Here is a 21,837-nt window from a genome sequence, read left to right as displayed (position 1 = left end):
TGAAAATAACTCTGCTATATAAATTCGAGCTCGGGAAGTTTTTTGTCTTATCACATGAAAGAACTGGACGGGAAATGCGGGCGTGGTATAGCCCGTCTGTAGACTGGAAAGCGTGCAGCAGTCGTTGTGGGGAAGTTGCTTTTCCGGAAAAATGCTACAGTTGACGTACAGGATGACTAAGAATCAATTTCCCTCTAACGTTGTAGAATAATAAGCACAGATTTAGATAGAATCTGACTAAGTGATTTTTTCGTTTGTATTATCAAACATTAATATCTGTATCCAATGTAGTGTTAAAGCACTTTGTGAAAAATAAATACGAGTGCTATTCGGAAAGTAAGATTCGATCGGTCGCGAAATGGAAACCACTGTGAAAATCCGATGAAGTTTTGCATATATGTGCTGGGTAGTGTCTCTAGTATGCCCGTCAATCGCAGCACGTCGATTTTTTCAGTTCTGAGCGCAGTGAGCACTTAAAGATGCCCAAAAAATAGTGTCTCCCGCCAAGTATGAGGTCCTTGTAAGAGACTTTCGCCTAATATCGTGCAGCCCACATAACGCAACTGTATTGCGTTTCGTTCTTCATGACAATTCTCGGCCGCACTCTGCAGGGGCAATAAAGATTCTCCTGTGGCGTTTTCGTTGGTAAGCATTTGGTCACCCCACAAGACAGTCCATAGATGTCTTGTCCTGAGTCTCATCTCTACTCAATGAACCACTGGCTACGAAGACAACATTTTGGCACGGACAACGTGCTGTAGACGAACGTAGAGAACTCGAAATGCTCTGGCGACTGCCTTCTATGACGAGAGCATTGGAAAGTAGGTACAACGCTACGACAAATGTCTAAGTCAGAGTGGTGACTACGTAGAGATGTAGCTGTAAGGTGTAGCTAACTACTGCAAATAAAACAGTTCTGATTTTCACCAGTGGTTTCCATTTCGCGACCGATCGGAACTTGCTTTTCGAATAGCCCTCCTACTTCCGGGCTTGTCTGCACACTGCGTCGCCACTTAATCGTAAGACGAGCTGCGGAAGAGACGCATAACTTTGTGAAACACCCTGCAGTTGCCTTTTGTGAGGTACTACTGTAGAAAGAATGGGGAACTGTCTGCTCGCTCTTCATTTTGCCGACCTATAAAGATGAGGAGTGCATGTCCACAATCCGTCAAGCTACCTTCCCTCACGTTTCTAACATCCAGTCTCCCATTTCCACCCTGTTATACCCCCAGAACACAATTTATCCCTCAACATGGTTTTACTGCACGTACACGCTCTTCAGACTGTTTAAGGATGTTGCAGGGTAGGTTGTGCTTAGAAATGACTGTTAAGAAAAAATTCGATACGTTGCGTCGTTTCCGTGTTAATTAGAGTTGAAGTTAGCCAATCAGGCCATTGTGCGCGAAAATTCAAGCAGCGCAACAGGTACAATTAGCGTCTGTTGTTCTCACTGCCGAGATTATAGTGTGCGAGACTGCTCTGGCTTTGGCTCGGGTTCGATTTTTGTATCGCTCTCTTCTTCAATTTTAGGAAATCAAATGAAGCACACTTTTCGCCACGCCGTCTCGAGGAGGGGAGGGGGGATCCGCTTTGGTGACCTGATTGGCTAAGCACAGTGCTAATTAACTTGGAAAAAGCGCAACGTATCGAAATGTTTGTCTTAACAATTATTTGGCAGCACAATCTACCCTGAAACAGCCTTATACGCTTTTCAGACTGTTTCTGACCACTGTATATATGTGATACATTTAATCTTTGTCTTAACGCGCTTCGTTTAACAATAAACATCAATTTCATAGCCGTAAAACACTTTAACAGTCTGCGTTTGTTCCATCCTCTGTAATGCGGAAACTATCGGTCGTAGAGAAAAATGGAATAAGATCTTTTATGTATGAAATTTAATGTCGTTTTATTGTGCACTAGAAAACATATTCACGAGATGCCGCGGTTATCGAGATATTCACGAATAACCAGCAAAGTGACCATTTCACGCCCCTCTTTCCTCCTCCCCCACGCTCACGCCACAACGGAAAGGGTTTTTAGTGTGTTGTTCATGACACTCCCTCCTATCACAGTACAAACGTTCGCGACAACACGAATTTTTCAACTAATTTTCCTTTGTTGACTGGACTAGAGCATATTAGCATTAGTTTGAAGAAGCAATATGAAACACGTAAAGACTGCTGGAGACAGTCAGTTAGCTAGTGAACTTTGAGGCATCATTCGAGAACGCGGAGCAGAAGTGGCTCGCCTAGCGCCACTGGCTGGCAGCTGAGTTGGTTGACTGGCGATGGGGCAGCGAAATTGCGACTCAATTTTGCATGGTGTTGGCCACTCGATGTATATATAGGAACAATCGCAGTGGCGGGGCCATGCCCATCTGACTCTTACGGCACTCCGGGGTACGCCGCTCGACGACAATCACGCGGCCGCTAAAAAAAGGAAGAAAATGCCATTACGATAAACTTCACATTGTCGCTTCTTTTTTATTAGCCTGACGCGGGGGTGGAGGGCGCGGCCGCGGGCGCGCGCGATGTGTATAAATCACGGCGGACACAGCTCAATCACCGGCAACAGCGCCTCCCTGCGGCATTCTCTGTACAACACGGCGCCACGCCCAGCCGGCCGACAGCGCAGACAAATCACTAGGTGAACAGGCTGCCGCGCCGCGCTGATAGAGCCACGGCACCGAATTCTCGCAGCAGTCTCAGCTGCGATCTCTGGAAAACGCTGCAAACACTTGGCTTTTCCAGTCGAGCACTAAGCGGGCTTAGTAGCCGGGTCCTTGCCAGAACGTGCGCACAAGTACGATGGCTACATCTAGCAGAAAAAGGAGCCACTATGAATATATTAGAAGAAATAGAAATACACACACACACAAAAACAGCACCCCAGACTATACCCTTAATGAACAAACAGTGTTAGCTAACACCCCTTTCCTGAAAATTTTCCAAAAATTATTTTCCAACCTCCAAAGCAAATAATATTAGTACGCCTATCTGAAGATCAAGTAGCAAATTTATATGTTACTATAATTCTCATGATGCTAAATGTAATTAAATAATATACTATTTTACCTATACAGTATATATATATATATATACTTTATAATTAATTTAACAATATCAACTCAAAATACTATGTCTCTGTACTAGTGTAAAAGGCATTACAGTTGCGTAAATGAATATATGATCCTTTCCAAATACAGGACATCATCGTCAAATGTTACGATATATCATAGCATCTTTGATACTCATATGTTTGTAAGCTCTTTGTATGTATCAAAACATGTGGTGCGTGGTAGATATCTACTCAGTGACAAATCTAAAGCGTTCAGTGAGAACAATTTACGTGTGCAACAATAAGAGTGCAGTGGGAATGTATTCACATCTGTTAGACGAATGTTATGAAAAAAAAACACTCCAAACCGACGTTTCACGTAAGTCACATGCAACGAAAATCTGTAACGCAACCATCTGTGTGTGGCGCGTTTATAATTATGTATTATTTATATTTTAGGACAATTAATCTGTAAAAAAACACACCACATGTCATAAAGAAAGCGTGTAAACCGTCTGAGGATGAATCACAACGATTCGAAACCGGTAACAGTACCCTAAGAATAAAGGAAATGAAAGTAAATTTGTGGCTGGTTGCTGTCCTAACACCATCAACATTTGTCTTCAAACAACAGCCACGGTCTCCATCATGTCATCATATGACAAAATTGCACGATGGCTAATCATTTATTACGGTCCAATCGGTCACGAAATGGAAACCACTGTGAAAATCAAAACGGTTTATTTACGATAGTTAGCTACATCTTCCAGCTACTTTACGTAGTCGCTGTTCCGACTTAGAAATTTGTCGTAGCGTTGTACCAAATTTTCAATATCCTCGTCACAGAAGGCAGCCGCCTTTGCTTTTCGCCAATTCTCTACGCTGGTCTGCGCTCGTTGTTCGTGCCAAAATATTGTCTTCATTCCCGGCGATCATGTGAGCAGGGACAAAATTCAGAGGGAGCATGGTCGGGGCTGTATGGCTGGTAATCGAACACTTCTCATCGAAAACACTGTAGGTGCGTCCTCATTGTCCCTGCAGTGGGCGGTCGAGATCTGTCACGAAGAAAGAACTGCATGACCGGTGTGTTATCTAGGGTTGCATGAAATCCGGTGAAATTTCTCGGCAGGCACTCATACTTGGCGGGAGATACTATTGCTCTAGGCGTCTTTACGCATTCCCTATGCAAAAAAGCAACGTGACGCGACCGATAGGCATACTAAAGACACTGCCCAACACATCTGCGCAAAGTTTCATCGGATTTTCTCTGTGGTTTGCATTCCGCGACCGAACGGACCTTAACAAACGAATAGTCCTCGGACTTATTTACTTGAATGCCCTCAACAGACTAGACAAACAAGCGTGATATTTCTACATAAATAGTTTTTCGCGACGATTTTCTTGTATGACATTTTCTCGCAGTTTCGTAGAACAGGGCTAAATCTTAAAACGATAACTCACTGAAATCGTTCTCCTTGGCAAAGGTTTTTGTGGGGTTTCTTTGGTTGCCAGTTAAATACCGGCACTGGTAAGCCTCTCCCACTTATTTCCATTTCCAACTGTGGACTCCTGTTCCAATACCAGCTCGCCTGGTACTGGCTGAAAAGGACTAAAACAACTCGGTCTACTACCTGATTTGGTCAATGAAAAGTGGAAAAAATCGTTCTCTGGCCTGAGACATAAAGAGAGACTTTCTGCATTGTGAATGATACTCAAGGTTGGAGAATCCCAACTATATTCAATACTTCGTATAGATATAGACGCTCCAGTCACATTAATATTACCAGCGGCTATGTTCGACATAACGGTGCAGTAACCACTCACAGACAGCAGGCGCCATCACTAGCAGTGGAGGGTAGGTAAAGTATGTCAGACGGATGCGTAAAATAGTGCAGTTGTTGTAATGCGCAAACGGAGCGAATTATCTGATGTCCGCCGCGCGGGATTAGCCGAGCAGTTTAAGGGGCTGCAGTCATGGACTGTGCGGCTGGTCCCGGCGGAGGTTCGAGTCCTCCCTCGGGCATGGGTGTGTGTTTGTCCTTCGGATAATTTAGGTTAAGTAGTGTGTAAGCTTAGGGACTGATGATCTTAGCAGGTAAGTCCCATAAGATTTCACACACATTTGAACATTTTTATCTGATGTCCAAAAGGGCATGATCACTGGCTTTTGGGGCAAGGGTGGAAGCATTCCCGAAACGGCTAAGTTTGTAAACTGTTCGCATGTCGCCGTGGTTGAAGTACACCGTGCATGGCGAAATGGCGCTACCCAAAACCGACGCCGAGGCAACGGGCGATTGATGGCAGGGCTCAACGACGGATGCGGAGATGCGTACGGACGAATAGACGTGTGACTGCTGAGTAACTGGCGGCGCAGATGGACCAAGGGACCACCAACAGTCTTTCTTCAACGACCGTTCAGCGAATGTTGCTATGTGCCTCCGTAGCAGGCGCTTGGCTTAAAGACGGAAATTTGCAGGCCTATACCACAAATGGACTTCCACTGAGCGGCGATAGGCGGTCCTTTCGGATGAATCACGTTTTATGTCCCATCGGCGTGAAGCGTCTGAAAGCAGACACCCTGCAACAATCGTCGGAAGGATCGAGGCCCGATGAAGGAGCTTTATGGTATAGGAAATGTTTTCGTGGCATTCCCTGCGTTACCTTGCCAGCCTGGAAGGCACAGTGACTGAACACAAGTATGCATCTACCTTTGGGGCCATGTCCACGCCTACATGAAGCCCGTTTTTCCTCGGCACGATGGCATCTACCAGCAGCACAATGCAACTTGTGATCCATCTTGCAATGTACGAGCGTGATTCGAAGAGGACCAGGATGAGTTTACCGTACTCCCCTGGCTACCAAACATCACAGATTTAAACCCAATTGAGACTCTGTGGGACCATATCGACTGGGCCGTTCGCGCCACGAATCCTCGACCGAGAAACCTAGCGCAGCTGGCCATGGTACTGGAATAAACATGGCTCCACATCCCTATCTGTACCTTCCAGGACGTCACTCACTCTCTTCTTAGACGTCTTGCGCTGCAAATTTGGTTGTTAAGGATTCTGACAGGTGCTCACATTAATATGACTGGTTAGTGTGGTAGTACCTACTGGGACAGTATACTGAAACCATATGCACATTGTCCAATTTCTTGCTGTTTTATTCTACAGCTGCCGGTCTGGCATGTGTGACCACGTCTGGATTCAACCACAAGTTTATTAATTTGGGAATGAATTTTTCACCAGGCAACACAATGGGCGCTGTTGTTTTTTGTGGTGTTACCGCCAGACACCACACTTGCTAGGTGGTAGCCTTTAAATCGGCCGCGGTCCATTAGTATACGTCGGACCCGCGTGTCGCCACTGTCAGTGATCGCAGACCGAGCGCCGCCACACGGCAGGTCTAGAGAGACTTACTAGCACTCGCCCCAGTTGTACAGCCGACGTTCATAAAAGTGGTTCACTGACAAATACGCTCTCATTTGCCGAGACGATAGTTAGCATAGCCTTCAGCTACGTCATTTGCTACGACCTAGCAAGGCGCCGTATTCAATTGATATTTATATTGAAGCATGTACAGTCAAGAGCGATGTACTCCAATTATGGATTAAAGTTAAGTATTACATCATCTACGTACTTTATTTGCAATACTCAAGACATTGTGCTGTTCCAGACCTCCCGCCAGTCTGCGTGTAATTAAACGCGTGCACTTCGGCCTCCTCTAGCAATACGGTGTTGGCACTTCTGCCAACACTTCTTTTTTTTTTTCAATTTTCTACATAGCGCCGCCAGTTCTGCAATGACGGCAGATTAAGGGACTTTTTAGCGAAATAAAACGCGATCTGCCGGCCGCGGCGGTCTCGCGGTTCTAGGCGCGCAGTCCGGAACCGTGCGACTGCTACGGTCGCAGGTTCGAATCCTGCCTCGGGCATGGATGTGTGTGATGTCCTTAGGTTAGTTAGGTTTAAATAGTTCTGTTCTAGGGGACTGATAACCACAGCAGTTGAGTCCCATAGTGCTCAGAGCCATTTGAACCATTTTTTGAAAACGCGATATGATGGCGCGGCATAAGAAGTCATAATTGAGATTATTTAGGAAGGGATTTTAATTCAAGTAATATTTACTTTGCAACTAACGGAACGTCCCACAAACCTCAGTGAGAAACATCCTTTTTTGATTTTTGGACGATATGCCCGAAACAAAAAATAAGCCTTGTGTATGTACTAAATGACAACTATAACTTGGCACATGGACTTAGCATATGTGATCGCTAGCACTCGGGAGACTTCGTGGCGTACCGATTTGCAGATGTTCGTTGCCAACTGTACAGCGTTTTAGCTGGTCCATGGTGGTGGTTACAATCACTCCATTTCGGAAAAGGAAGCCGGTTATCACGATCCCGCAGAAGCTCAAAATACACGTCTATGTTAGCCTGTACTGTATAATTTCAGTACATGGAGGTTGGACTTGTTACACTTCAACCCCCCCCCCCCCCCCGCATCCATCACCGTCTCTCCCCGCAAGCCCCGTTACAGTTCTTGAGTAATATAGCTGAACTTGTTTACGTGTATACACATTAAAATCGACGACCGGTTCGACACGCGCTGTGTACCTATTTCGTTGCCGCAAACTGTGCGCTCTCGTGAAGTTTTCTTACTAATTTAAAGTGTCTGCTTGACTAGCACTTGGACCTGCTCTTTTGTCCTTCGTCTACTGTGCTCTCACTGACGTTTAAAGTTATAAAACTGTATTTAACAAATGCAGATATATTCATACAATCGCATTATGGTGTATGTAGGTTGCCTTCCGCGTGGTTCGACCACGAAACTTCCGCCTATGTTTAGCGGGCGACGTACGGCCCCTGCTTCACCTACGAGGTTGTTAGTAAACAGACCAAGCGAGTCGTCGTATACAGTCGAGCCGCCACCAGCTGCCACAGCCTCCAGGATCGCCAGCTTCGCCACTACGTGGCGTATCAGTCGAACCACGCAGCGCTGCGATCGGCAGGCACAGTTTTCTGTCCGTGCGATCACGTGATACCTCGCGCGTATCCTTCTGCAGGCTGCTAAATACGTCCTCGCTCCGCGCACTGGAAGCACTTCCACCGTCGGAGGGTGGCACGGAACTTCGGCTGTTAATCAGACGTTGCTTTGAGTCTCCTCTCACTTGTCCACCGAGACAGTTGGACCGGATCTGAACCGGTGACGCTGTGTATTAGTAAACTGCCACAAAAAAAGCATAGGAAGCAGCGTAGGCCATCCGCGCTCCGAGCATAGGAAGCAGCCACACGCCAACCACGCGTTGGCGTGATCTGCTGAGGGGTTAAGTTTTACTAACCCCCCAGCAGAGTGTGTCTACTTCGTCTACAGGAATCCACTAGCAAGGACGAACCAAGAAGCCATATAATATATTCACTCTCCCTTAGGAACTGCAGGAATGACAATTCTGTCCAAACTGCACATTTCGAGCGAAGAACCCGGCTCGTCAAATAGCGTAGACATGTCCCAGACCCTGACGGATCACAAAGCGGTCGGGACCGCTGCCCGCCAAGTTGTCGTGCCGTCTCCGCCGCAAAGCCGTGTGCCGACGGCTTAAGGCATACACGCCGCTGCGCTTCCAACAGCCGCTCGATTTTGTTTAGTTACTGTAATAAACAGTTGTGTTCCAGAAGTGTGTTTCAACACTCTTCAGTATGAGGATACGTCACACAGCTCAATAACAGAGAATTTCAATTTGTAAATAATTCTGTACATTGTACCACATTCGCACTTCTGCCTTCAAAATGTAAATCCTGTTATACTGCCTTCTACTTGTTATGCAGGATTCTGTTTTATTTTGGGCGACGTTTAGAATCACTGTTCCTCTGCAGAATCTATTTATTTGTTCATGTAGTCCCCATATTACTCGTGGCTGAGCTACCCCTGTCACAACATAAAAGCTTCAATTCTGCTCTCGCACTTTCCTAACTTCACAGGCGTTCTCCTGTATCGCTTGGTGGACTACAGCTCCTATATGAAAGAATATTGTGAACACAGTACTTAAGCTCAGCCGACGTACGTCCGTATATTGGCCGACTAAACGACTTTTTGTGTTCCTTTCCTGTTGTCTTCACCAAAAACTTTAACACAGTAATCTTTGTTCCGATTAGAACGATATTTACAGCTATCGCATTAAAGATGAGGCGTAAAGAAAATTTGTAACTATATGACCGCTCTCTCACGGGTCCGTACTTGTTAAAATTAGATAGTGTTTGCAAGCAGGCAATTCCAATAGCTGGCCTTCTTATTCAGGTAAGATGACGCACCCAAAAGGTACAAGAATGGCAGAGGCGCCGGAAATCGAGTAAAACAAAAATTACTTCTTTTTATGCCGGTGACAAAATGTGTATGAAGTAGGTTATGTTTTGTTAACCGGGGACCTAGAAACGACGGAGAGGCTCCGTCCCCGCCGCAGCCGCAGTGGTCCGCAACCCTACGACGACTACCGCAGTCCACTTCACCCCTCCGCCGCCCCACACCGAACCCAGGGTTACTGTGTGGTTCGGCCCCCGGTGGAACCCCCAGGGAACGTCTCACACCAGACGAGTGTGACCCCTATGTTTGCGTGGCAGAGTACTGGTGGTATACGCGCACATGGAGAACTTGTTTGCGCAGCAATCGCCGACATAGATGAAGTAGGTTAGTGTAGTTATTGACAATGGTATACCAATCTCCGAAGATCTGATGTGTATGGAATTCTGCTGATAATCATTTGCACAACATTGTTTATTACTTACAGAGGCAGTCCTGCGCTTCTGTCAGACCTGTGAAGTCTGCGTTTCACCCCCCCCCCCCCCCCAACATCATCCTTCAAAATGACATTCCTGCAACATTTTATACTTGGATTTAGCAAATTTTGTAGCCTTCTAAGGAAGTTTAATGAAAATGAAGCACTACTCGAAACTGTTAGTTAAATGAACTATACTGACGAAAAAACTGCACACAACAAATTAAATTTAGAGTGCAGCGACGCTCTTTGACCGGTCACGACTTGCCTGCTGTATGAAGGAACGAGCCGCTAGTGGCTGGCCCCACCTAACTCTGCTCTGTCACTTACTGGCTCCATTTCTGCTGTCCGGACTCCACACATACGGATAACCGAAAAAAACAGATCTCGCTGATTTCTCACCTCGCCTCAATGCACTGTATAATAATACAACGATAATACAACGATCCCCCTCCTCCTCCTCTCTCTCTCTCTCTCTCTCTCTCTCTCTCTCTCTCTCTCTCTCTCTCTCCCCTACCCTCTCAACACCAATGTAACGTTCCCAAAAAGGTTACGTGAAACAGTTAACTTCACATGGAACGTGGAAAATCATGTGACATTTCAGTACAATCACAGAAAAAATACTACTCACTTCCAAACAGAAGCTTTATTTGCCAGTCGATAAAAAGAAACTACAGCCCTGAAATACGGGAGACGACTGTCTTTGTTCGAGAACATCATACAGGGTGTGTCAAAAAGAACCATCCGATTTTGCACGTCTACATTTCTGAAAATAACAAACGTATACTATGAATTTTGTTTTTGGATGAACGGGAAACTCAAAAAGTCTTTTTTTCATGCGTTTTCATAGGTGTTCAAAATGCTCCCCTCCCCCTTGAGACGTACAGCACATGTCAATGCAGTATTCAAATTGTTCACACACTGCAGGGAGCATGTACTGAGTTGCAACTTCCACACCTGCTGTTAGGCGATGTCTCAGTTCAATCACAGCTGTCGGTAACGGAGGCACATAGTCTTTTATAAACCCCCACAAGAAATAATCACATACAGTCAGGTCTGGTGACCTTGGAGGCCAGTAATGCAAGGCTGAATCATTTGGCCCAGTGCGACCGACCATCGTGCAGTAATCCTTCCATTTAAAAATTCCCGCACTTTCAGATGCAAGTATGGCGATGCATTATCCCGTTAGCAAATGAAGTCGTTCGAATCAGTTTCCAACTGTGGGAAAAGAAAGTTCTCAAGCATATCGAGAGATGTGCTTCCTGTAACAGTGTTCTCAGCGAAGAGAACGAACGGCACACCTTTTCCCGTGAAACTGCACAAAACACATTAAATTTTGGAGATCCCTCTCATGTTGTACAGCGTCATATGGTTGTTCTGTACCCCATATTCTCACATTGTGACGGTTCACCTTTCCATTTAAATGGAATGTTGCCTCGTCACTAAACACTAAGCGTGGAAGAAAACTGTCATCCTCCGTCTCGCCAAGAACGAAATCACAGAACTCCACACGTTGTTGTTTCTCACCTTCACGAAGAGCTACCAGTAGCTGAATATTGTATGGGTTCATGTGTAAACGTCGATACAGTACACGCCAGACGGACATCGGGGGCATGTTGAGCTGTCGAGGTGCACGGCGAACGGATTTCTGCGGACTGCTTGTGAAACTATGGCGGATGCGTTCGACTTCTGTGTCAGACAATCGGGAACGACCCGGCGATTTGCTTTTACACAAACAATCTGTTTCTCGGATTTGTTCATGCCACAGTCTAATGCTCTGTGCCGTAGGAGGATTCACACCATGCCTAGTACGAAGTCACGCTGAACAGTTATTACTGACCCGCACTGCGCAAAACGTAGAACACAAAACGCTTTCTGTTGTCCCGACACCATTTTTACTCAAACTGAAGTGGATACACACTGATGCTAACTAGCGGGAACCATGTAAAACTCGAGAGTTTGTACGTTGTTCACGCACATGTCTAAAATAATATTATAGTTTTTTTTTTTTTAATCGGATGAGTCTTTTTGATACATCCCATATATCTACGGCTGTAACTTTACACTTTTTTTGCAGGAGAAAAGAATTTATATTTACCCTTGATTAGCAGTAGGTAACTCTCACGTTCTGGAATTAATTAGCTGCGGCGATTTGTTACTAACGTGCCAGCTTTCCTAAAGCACCGTTCACTTGGTGCGCTTGTTGCTAAGATTCGTAAGATAGTCTTGCAACTCCATCTAGTCTTGGCAGATACTTTTCAGATCTTTTCCATCACTATAGAATACCATGATCGTCACTGGGATGCATTACAAGTAGAGATCTACTTAATCCGCTGCGTAGGATTTGTTTTCTTTCAGTGCTTGACACGATCTTTCTTTCTCGATGGCGATGACATTGCACTTGAAGCCTCTACGTTAATAAACAAAAGACAGATAAGTAATACAGAACTGATGTGGAAAACATGAAACGTACCCGGAAAAAATGTGTTTCAGGTGATGAAATCGAATTTTAATAATCACATTTAGCTGTATGAAACTATGCAATAACTATACAAAAATAATTACGATTAAGGTTAAATGTTGCACGTGAATAACTTGCACGTAATTTTTGCACACAGTTAACAATTTCCTGCTTTTCATTTATGCCAAGCACATTGTTATCACGGAAAGACTGCCAAAAGAACGTAGTAGTTTCATGTTTGGGAGTAATTACAAACTTCTCACGCAGAATAATCAAAGCTCGAGTTTTAATCCCTCGTAGCTCGTGCTAAAAATTCAAATCTGTTACTACACATCAAAGAAACTAGTTAATTAGAAATCTATCCTATCCTCGTCCCATAATAAAACAGTAGTTGCAACTGCAGTAATTAAATTCACCTCACACTCGTTGTCATCGACGCTGCAGATTTGTTGAAGTTCGTGAAACCAAAGGAAAAGTAACTGAATTGTAGCTCCTCTTTCGCATTTTAATTCATCTGTGGCCCTTTCAAATGGTTTCAGGAAACTGGAAATTTGTGGTAAGTTCCTATGGGACCAAACTGCTCAGGTCGCCCGTACCTAGGCTTAGCCACTACTTTATCTAACTTACGCTAAGGACCACACACACACACCCATGCCCGAGGGAGAACTCGAACCTCCGACGGGGGGAGCCGTGTGAACCGTGGCAAGGCGCCCACAGACCGCGCGGCAACCCGGTGTGGCTAATGGCTACCCCGTGTAGCTAATGGTTCCTGAAAATGCATAATTTGTCCTGCAAGCTCATCACAGATCCCTGCAATCCGTAACCTGCATTCTTTTCCGTCAGCAAAGCAGCAACTACGTTATACTGAGCGTATGAAGACTCCAGCACAGTCCAAATCTATCTTAGTCGAAAGTCCGGCTTTGTGTTGTATTTGTATAGTGGGTAGCACAAGGAAGCCTTTCGTGATTTTCCAAAGCTATTATAAATTTGCAAACTGGTTGCAAATTATTCAGCATGTCCAGCGAAATGTTCCAGTCATCCTCTCTTCTTTTTCTTACATACCATTTACTCCTGTCTTCTTAACGTCCGGAATTTAATTGGAAATAAAACATTATTCACAAGAGATCAATCTGGGTTTACGTACTGTGCTTAAACGTCAAATGATGCACCCGATTATGAATCTGGGTTTACGTACTGTGCTTAAACGTCAAATGATGCACCCGATTATGCGAATCAGTCCACGTATCAACTGTCGCAGCACATGTTTTATTAATAATTTGCATAATAACGGAAGGCCATGCGCTGTTTCCAATTGCATCAGCTGTTCTCTGACATGTGCACTAGCAGAAAATGATGTGACATGACATCTGAGACGCTGACTTCCTCACAATGTGCACTATATCTTTTAATTCCTGACCTAGTTCTTTGAACCTCACACCACAAACAGCAAGTCGTGCAGCCATGAAGACACTTTCAGCGACTTTGGAGTCAAACATTGCCTCGGATTCAGTCGTGACTTCTATACTCGACCGCGACAACTAGTGCGTGCAGTCTATCCAGTTAGGCTGTGATCATCCTATTTCGCATTTTATGCTCTTTTACTCCGCCCCCCAGGAGGTCCACAACTCTTCTGTGGATACGTGCGTGGCGAGCACGGGGCCCCGAGCTATTGCAGCCTTCTTTCTCTCCAGGGCTGCATTTCCTTCCCCTTCCCCGCCTTTCCCCTCCTTGCTCCTTTCCCGTCGCCCTCTCCCTCTCTTGGTGTCATTGCTTAGGTTGGTCCCTGCTATCCTCCTGGTTCTGTTGGTTTTACAATTCGGCTTTGTTGTGTAATCATCTCCTCCTTTTGGCATTCCTTGGTCCCCCTCTGGGGTTTGACCTCCATTACAAAATTTCTCCTCCGTAGTGTGAGCCATTTGGGGAAGAGCACCTTACATAGTGTCTCCGACGTGCGCCCTCCTAGTACATTCCACCTTTTCTTTCACGTCGTTGTCTGATGCTAGGGTGCATAGCCAGCACGGTAGCCAGCCCGTGTGGTGGGGTCGCTATGTACCCTTTTGGTTGAGCCCCCTGAACACATAGGGATCACACTTCTGATACCTGAGCTGTGACCTCCTCATGCATGCCTTGGAGTGGTTGCTCGTCATCCTGGAGCATCGGAACTCCCGGCAATGGCCGCCGTGCCAGACGGCCCTTGCTGTGGCTGGGTGGCGCCCGTGAGGAGAGCCCCTGATCGGAGTGGGTGGTATCAGGGCGGACGCTATGCAAATGAAACGCATACGGGACCAGAACTCTGGCCGTTCTTCTGCGGCCGTCTTTCTGCGTGGAACTGATTCTTCGATTGCTGCTTCTCTTGCCCCTTCGGCCTTCCCTTCCATGGCTACGCCCTGGGAAGAGGGTCAGGCCCGTCGGCTAGGGGCGAAATCTTTCCCCTGTTATCTAGTTTGCACCAGGACTCATGGAGATACTTTCACCAATATCAAACCTTTATTCTTTGTGGAACACATTGAAGACAAGTTTGGCGAAGTGGACTCCCTGAGCATGATGCGGTCGGATTCGTTGCTGATCAAAACTGCTTCAGCTGCCCAATCTGCGGCCCTTCGTGCCTGTACCCATCTTGGCACAATTCCTGTGTCCATTACCCCCCACCAGTCTCTAAATATGGTACAAGGTGTGATTTTTCACAGGGACCTCATCCTTCAAACTGATGAGGAACTTCGGGACAATCTCGGACGGCGGGGCGTTCACTTTGTTCGGCGTGTTCAGAAGGGTCCTAAAGACAATCGCATTGATACTGGTGCCTTTATCCTGGCCTTTGAAGGGGATACCCTCCCTGAGAAAGTTAAGATTATGGTTTATCGATGTGATGTGAAGCCGTACATCCCACCTCCTATGAGGTGTTTTAAGTGCTTGCGTTTTGGACACGTCTTCCCGCTGTTCCCAGGCCCCTCTCTGTGGTGACTGGACGTCCACTCCATGAGGGGAGTCCCTGTGTTCCCCCTCCTGTGTGTGTAAATAGTCATGGTAGTCATTCTCCACGTTCACCAGATTGCCCAGTATATAAGAAGGAAAAAAAGATACAGGAGTATAAGTCCCTCGATCGTTTAACCTACACAGAGGCCCGTAAGAAATATACACGTCTTCACCCTGTGTCCATGACATCTAGTTACGCCTTGGTTACATCTTCACCCCTTCCTCCCCCTTCCTTACCCACATCCCGGACCCCTCTCCTCCCCCCCTCCCCTGCGGCTCCCACACCTTCTCCTCTGGGCGCTGCTCCCCCTCCCCAGCCGGAGAAGTGTCCCACTCCTTCGGCGTCTGCCGGTCAAGGGCGCCTCTCCCGGGATGCCCCTTCCCGGCACCTTCCAGGCCAAAGGTCTGCTGCCGCGCGACGACCGCGAGTGCCGCGGTCTGTCGGCCCCCAGGTCGCCCGGTCTCTTTCTGTTCCTGATCTTAGTGCAGCTGGCTCCTTTACGCCACACAGCCCTCCTCGATCTCAGCCTGAGAAGAAGAAGAAACGAAAGTCCCGGGACAAGGAGCCTCTGGTGTCACCAGAGGTCCCTTCCCCGACTTCACAACCGGATTCTGACCTGTCGTTCATGGATGTCGCCCCCTCCTTGTCGGTGACGGGTGGGCACCCGGCGGTATGACTGGCTTAAGCGTGTTCAGCCCCCATTTAAATCATCGTTCTGTGGTTCTCCAATGGAATTGTAATGGATACTATCGTCACCTTCTGGAATTGAAATCCCTTCTTTCGTCTTACTCTGCAGCTTGTGTGGTTCTCCAGGAATCTCATTTTACTGATTCTCACTCACCGACCCTCCGTGGGTTCCGTGTTTTCTGTCGAAATCGGGTCGGACCCCTGCGGGCTTCTGGTGGCGTTTGTACGTTGGTCCGTACAGATATTGCTAGCACGTGGATTCCTCTTCAAACTACATTGAAAGCGGTTGCTGTTAGGGTCCACCTAGACTCTGCGGTCACAGTTTGCAATCTTTATTCCCTCCTGACAGGACTCTTACACCTGCTGCCTTAACTGCCCTTCTTCAGCAACTTCCTCCTCCCTTCCTCCTCGTTGGGGATTTTAATGCTCATCATCCCTTGTGGGGCAGTGCATTTCCATCTAGACGAGGTCTCCTTATAGACCAGTTTATTGCAGACCACGACTTGTGCCTTCTTAATGATGGCTCCCCTACCCATGTCAGTGCCGGTCATGGTACCTTTTCTGCCATTGATCTTTCTCTTTCTTCTCCCTCCCTCCTCCCTTCATTACACTGGTCGCCACGCGACGACCTTTGTGATAGTGACCATTTCCCGTTGATTCTCTAGTTCCCTTCCCGCTCCCCGATGGACAGGTTACCTCGTTGGTCTTTCCAACGCGCCGATTGGCCTCTATACACTGCACAGGTCGTGTTTTCTCCCTCTTTGTCGGGTTGTATTGATGAAGTCCTACGTGACGTGTCTGACGCGATTGTTCGCGCTGCTAACCTTGCTGTCCCGCGCTCATCTGGACCATTTCGTCGCCGGCAAGTCCCATGGTGGAGTACGGCCATTGCCATTGCCAACTGCCATCCGTGATCGCCGTCGAGCTTTGCAACACTTTATAGAGGCACCCATCCGTAGCCAGCCTTACTACCTTTAAACGCCTCCGCGCTAAAGCCCGTTATTTAATCAAACAGAGCAAGCGGATATGTTAGGAACGATTCGTTTCTTCCCTTGCTTCTACTGTCCCTCTGTCACGGGTATGGGCTACACTTCGCTCTCTCCAAGGTTGCCATCGGCAGTCCACCCTCCCAGGCCTTCACCTCCCAGATGGCCTTCGTACGGGACCCATTAGTTCTTGCAGAACATCTTGCGACCCAGTTTGCAGTGGCATTAGCGTCAGCCTCCTATCCAGCTGCTTTCCTTCACCAGAAACAGCGGGCTGAAGCTTCCACCTTATGTTTTACCCCTTGTGAGTCAGAATCTTACAACGAACCTTTTACTGAATGGGAATTTCTTTCTGCTCTATCTTCTTCTCATGATACGGCCCCTGGCCCAGATTCCATTCATAACCAACTGCTTCAACATCTCAGTGCTCCACAACGGCAAAATCTCCCTCTCAGTGGAGGGATAGCATCGTGGTTCCTGTCCTTAAGCCTGGTAAGAACCCCCAATCTGTTGACAGCTATCGGCCAATTAGTTTGACCAATGTTGTTTGTAAGTTACTTGAACGGATGGTAGCCCGTCGGCTCAATTGGGTCCTCAAATCTCAGGATCTATTGTCCTCTTACCAGTGTGGCTTTCGAGAGGGACGGTCTCCAATCGATCATTTACTTCGCTTGGAATCCGCAGTTCGGCAGGCTTTTTCCCAGCGCCGCCATTTGGTTGCAGTGTTTTTTGACCTTCGCAAGGCCTATGACACGGCCTGGCGCCATCACATCTTACTTACCCTTCATCAGTGGGGTCTTCGGGGCCCACTCCCGATTTTTATCAGCCAGTTCCTGTTCCATCGGTCATTCAGAGTTCGAGTTGGTACTGTTTTTAGTTCTCCACGGACCCAGGAGACGGGCATCCCACAGGATTCTGTCTTGAGTGTCCTTTTCCTCATTGCTATCGATGGACTTGTGGCCTCTGTCGGTCCTTTGGTCGCCCCTGCCCTGTATGTGGATGATTTCTGCATTTGGGTTAGTTCCTCTTCGATGGCATCTGCAGAGCGGCAGCTCCAGGGAGCTATACGGCGTGCCTCTGCATGGACCCTCTCACATGGGTTTCAATTCTCTCCTCTAAACTCGCGGGTGGTCCACTTCTGTCGCCGTACTACGATCCACCCTGATCCAGAGCTCTATCTCGATGCCCAACGATTGCCTGTGGTCCCACAGTTTCGTTTCCTGGGTCTTCTTTTTGACAACAAGCTCACTTAGCTGCCTCGTATCAGACATCTGAAGGTAGGATGTTTCCGTAAACTCAATGTCCTTCGCTTCCTTTCCCACTCCTCTTGGGGTGCGGACCGTTCCCTCCTTCTCCGTCTTTATCGTGCTCTAGTTCTGTCTCGCTTGGACTATGGTTGTCAAGTTTATGGTTCAGCTGCTCCTTCCACACTGCACGTGCTGTATCCAGTCCACCATCGTGGTATCCGTTTGGCCACCGGTGCCTTCCCTACTAGCCCTGTTGATGGTCTCCTGGTTGAAGCTGGGATCCCCCCCCCCCCTTTCTGTTCGGCGGTCCCAGCTTCTGGTGTCTTATGCACTCGCTATCCGTTCCTCTCCCACTCATCCTTCCTATTCTATCCTGTTCCCAGACCATGGACGTCGCCCACCCGACTCCCGCCCTCGGGCGGGTTTACCGGTTGGGCTCCGCCTTGCGTCTCTTTGCCGTGATTTTCAGCTTCCTTCTTTGTCCTGTCTTCCTCGCTCCCCCCCCCCCCCCCCCCGTTGGTTAGTTCCTCGGCCTCGAATTCGTATGGATCTCCGCCGAGGTCCAAAAGATTCCATCCCCCCAGTGGTGTTCCGTTCCTTTTTCCGCCAAATTTTATGGGAGTTTCGGGATGCTGTTGTTTTTTACACTGATGGCTCTAAATCTGCTGATCGTGTGGGATATGCCTTCACGTCCTCTGTCGGAACGGAAAATCATCTGCTGCCACCTACATGTGGGGTGTTTACTGCGGAATTGATGGCAATTTCCCAGGCCCTTACCTTTATTAAACAGTCCCAACACAACCGCGTTTTGTTATGTACGGACTCGATGAGTGGCCTTCTTGCTACTGACCGGTGTTTTTCGCGCCATCCCTTGGTCTCTGCCATCCATGACCATCTCGCTGATATTCACCGTGCTGCTTGTTCCATTGACTTCCTTTGGGTCCCTGGCCATGTGGGTATCCCGGGTAATGAGCTCGCTGATCGTTTGGCTGTGGGAGCAGTCACTTACCCCCCGTTTTCTGTAACCCCTCCTGCAGCGGATTTACGGCTTCACATCAAATCCCACTTCGCACAGTCATGGGCCAATTCTTAGGAGGCTACTCCCCTGTCTAATAAACTTCGTGCGATTAAGGTGAACCAGGCCCGTGGCGTTCTTCCTTTCGCCTCTCCCGAAAGGACTCGACCACACTGTGTCGTCTCCGCATTGGCCATACCAGGCTGACCCATGTTTTTTTTTTTTTTTGCGTTATGAGCCACCCCCACTTTGTGGTTGTGGAGCTTCCAGTCAGTAGCCCACATTTTGGTTGAATGCCCCCTTCTTTTGGCTCTGCGTGCTAAGTACAGACTCCCCCACACTTTACCTTTGATGTTGGCTGACGATTCCCGGATGGTCTCTCTGGTTCTCGGTTTCCTCCGGGAAAGTGGTTTTATATTCTCAGTTTTAAGGTTTTTAATCTCTCCCTGGTATTGGGGCAGGGCGGTGAGTGTTTGTGTGTCTCCCACTGTAAGCAGTGTTCGGAGATTCCCGATTCACCTCCCTGACCGAAATCCTCTTTTCTTCCCCTTTTACTCTGTTTTTACCCTTTTTTTAAGGATTGGTTAGTCTCCTTTTCCCATACGTACTTCTATATTCTAGCGGTTGTACCTTTTAACTCACAGATGGTCTTGCCTATGCTGCTTCAGCATAGCGTTGGGTTCGTTCTCTTGCTGACTTCCCTCGTTTTGTTTTTACCATTGACAACATGACTGCCCCTTTACGTTTTTAGCCTTTTCCCTTTTATTGTTCTGACTTTCCTGAGATGTAACATTAGCGGAATGGACCACATTTGAAACAAGGGACTGATGACCTTGCTGTTTGGTCCCTTAAACCTCAAACAACCAACCAACCAACCTTTTACTCCGTCATGCAGGACTCTATTAAATGTATCATTTTAGTAAATAGATTACAAGTTGTATAAACTTTCTAAAAAACCAGAAAATGAAACGAACTCTACACCTTACTGTTCTGTCAAACCACGGTATGTTGGTTTCAGTAACACATGTAATGAAGAACAGAGTTTATTAACAAACAAAAAATTGCTAATAACAAATAAAAGAACAAGAACTGTAATAAAGATCTGAGAAAATCTCTTTCCAGGAACTTTGGGTTCAGATCTGAGAAAATATATCTTTCCAGGAACTTTGTGTTCTTATTATAATTTTACTTTCCATTTACTTGCACTGAGCGAAGCTAACTAATTTATGAAGCCAGTGAAGTCAACTTTAAATGCTGTGACGTATTCTATCGATAAGGTATCTAAATTTGAGTCTATTTTCATACATGCTCAACGTTAAGTTATTTTTTTTATTTAATTTACTGAAAATTCGTTCACAAATATTGCAGTCAATGTTGTTGTCATACGTCTCCCCAAAGCTATTTCGGCGTTTGTACAATTATCTCGTAACCCACACTCTCAAAAACCCTCAAAATATCATAATGTGAAGCAGTGTCACTGCACTTACCACCTATAATACTGCACGGAGTAGCGGAAGAATTCCACTGTTAGACATTGAGCCAATTGTGCAGGCGGCATCTGTGTGTACCAAGCGAACTGTTGCCACATAAACAATGTTAGCAAAAGACATCTGTTCGGTAGTAGTCGTTACTGTATGACGCTACTTGGACGAAATGACAGTGTGACAACAGCGAGCGTTTCTTCTCGCAGGCAGAAGATAGGAACACAACGCCCGACTGGTAGAAGTCTACTATCTCTCGCGGTTCATTGGTAAGCCGTCTTCTGTTCCTTTTTTTCTGGGCAGATTTTGTAACCTCTCCGTACCCGTGACCTTGGCGGTAGGGACCTCGGTACGGCCCTGATTACCTATTTCGTCAACATTAGGTACTATTTCCGATGGACTGTTCTCATGAAGAATAAGTATTTTAACGGAATAATGCCATCCAAATAATTCTGGGGACAATGAACTCCGTTCTAAAAAGCAAATCCCTGCAGGTTCAACATTATGGCGAAGGAATGATACAGATGTCTCCATTCTTTTAAACGTTCATTTACCTGGGCGTTTTATGATACGTACACGAATTGCTGTTTCGTACTTGCTTGTGGGCAAGTAAGATGTATAGTGGTCGACTTCGTCGAATCTCTTGATCATTTGTTGCTGTGCTATTTGTAGTCTATCATTAGGTCTGGCATAAAACAGCACTGTTTTCCATGTACATCAAAGAAATCTGTAACTCCTAGGCACCTGTCAGCTAAGACGTTCACTGAAATTAACCGATAGTTGAAATTACGACATATTTTAACATAAGCTCATATGCTGTTCTACATACACGTTAAAGTATTAACAGCTGTGACAGCACCATGCGGAACATGCATAAAATTATTCCACTAAAGACTGTAACAGTGACAGACGATTACTATATACGACTCAGTCGCAGATTTATTCTGCCGAGTGGTACGCTAAGTCCATGCTGGAGGTTGTAGTCCGCGAAACGAGATAGTCGCATGTTGCGGGTAGCGCGCAGAGCAATACTCACTTGCAGTAACCAGTAGCAGCGCCGGTGGAACGTTGGCAGGATGGCCGAGTGCACGTAGCAGCCGTAGATACACTGCCAAAGACAGAAGCCACGTGTTATCACACTAGCATGACATGAAATGAG

General features: G+C 46.8%; 1 protein-coding gene across 1 annotated transcript in view; it reads right to left on the bottom strand.

The window, feature by feature from the left end:
* The window catches only part of LOC126251652 (calmodulin-binding transcription activator 1), a 1,922,036-nt gene that overhangs the window by 318,862 nt on the left and 1,581,337 nt on the right, over positions 1-21,837 (bottom strand). The window contains exon 8 of the mRNA XM_049952210.1: positions 21,715-21,786. Coding sequence (XP_049808167.1) covers positions 21,715-21,786 — 72 coding nt within the window. The remainder of the gene's footprint in view (positions 1-21,714; positions 21,787-21,837) is intronic.

This window comes from Schistocerca nitens, chromosome 4 (genome assembly GCF_023898315.1).
Source record: "Schistocerca nitens isolate TAMUIC-IGC-003100 chromosome 4, iqSchNite1.1, whole genome shotgun sequence".
Taxonomy (NCBI): domain Eukaryota; kingdom Metazoa; phylum Arthropoda; class Insecta; order Orthoptera; family Acrididae; genus Schistocerca; species Schistocerca nitens.
The sequence above is the reverse complement of the archived record's forward strand: the minus strand, read 5'-3'. Positions and strand labels throughout refer to the sequence as shown.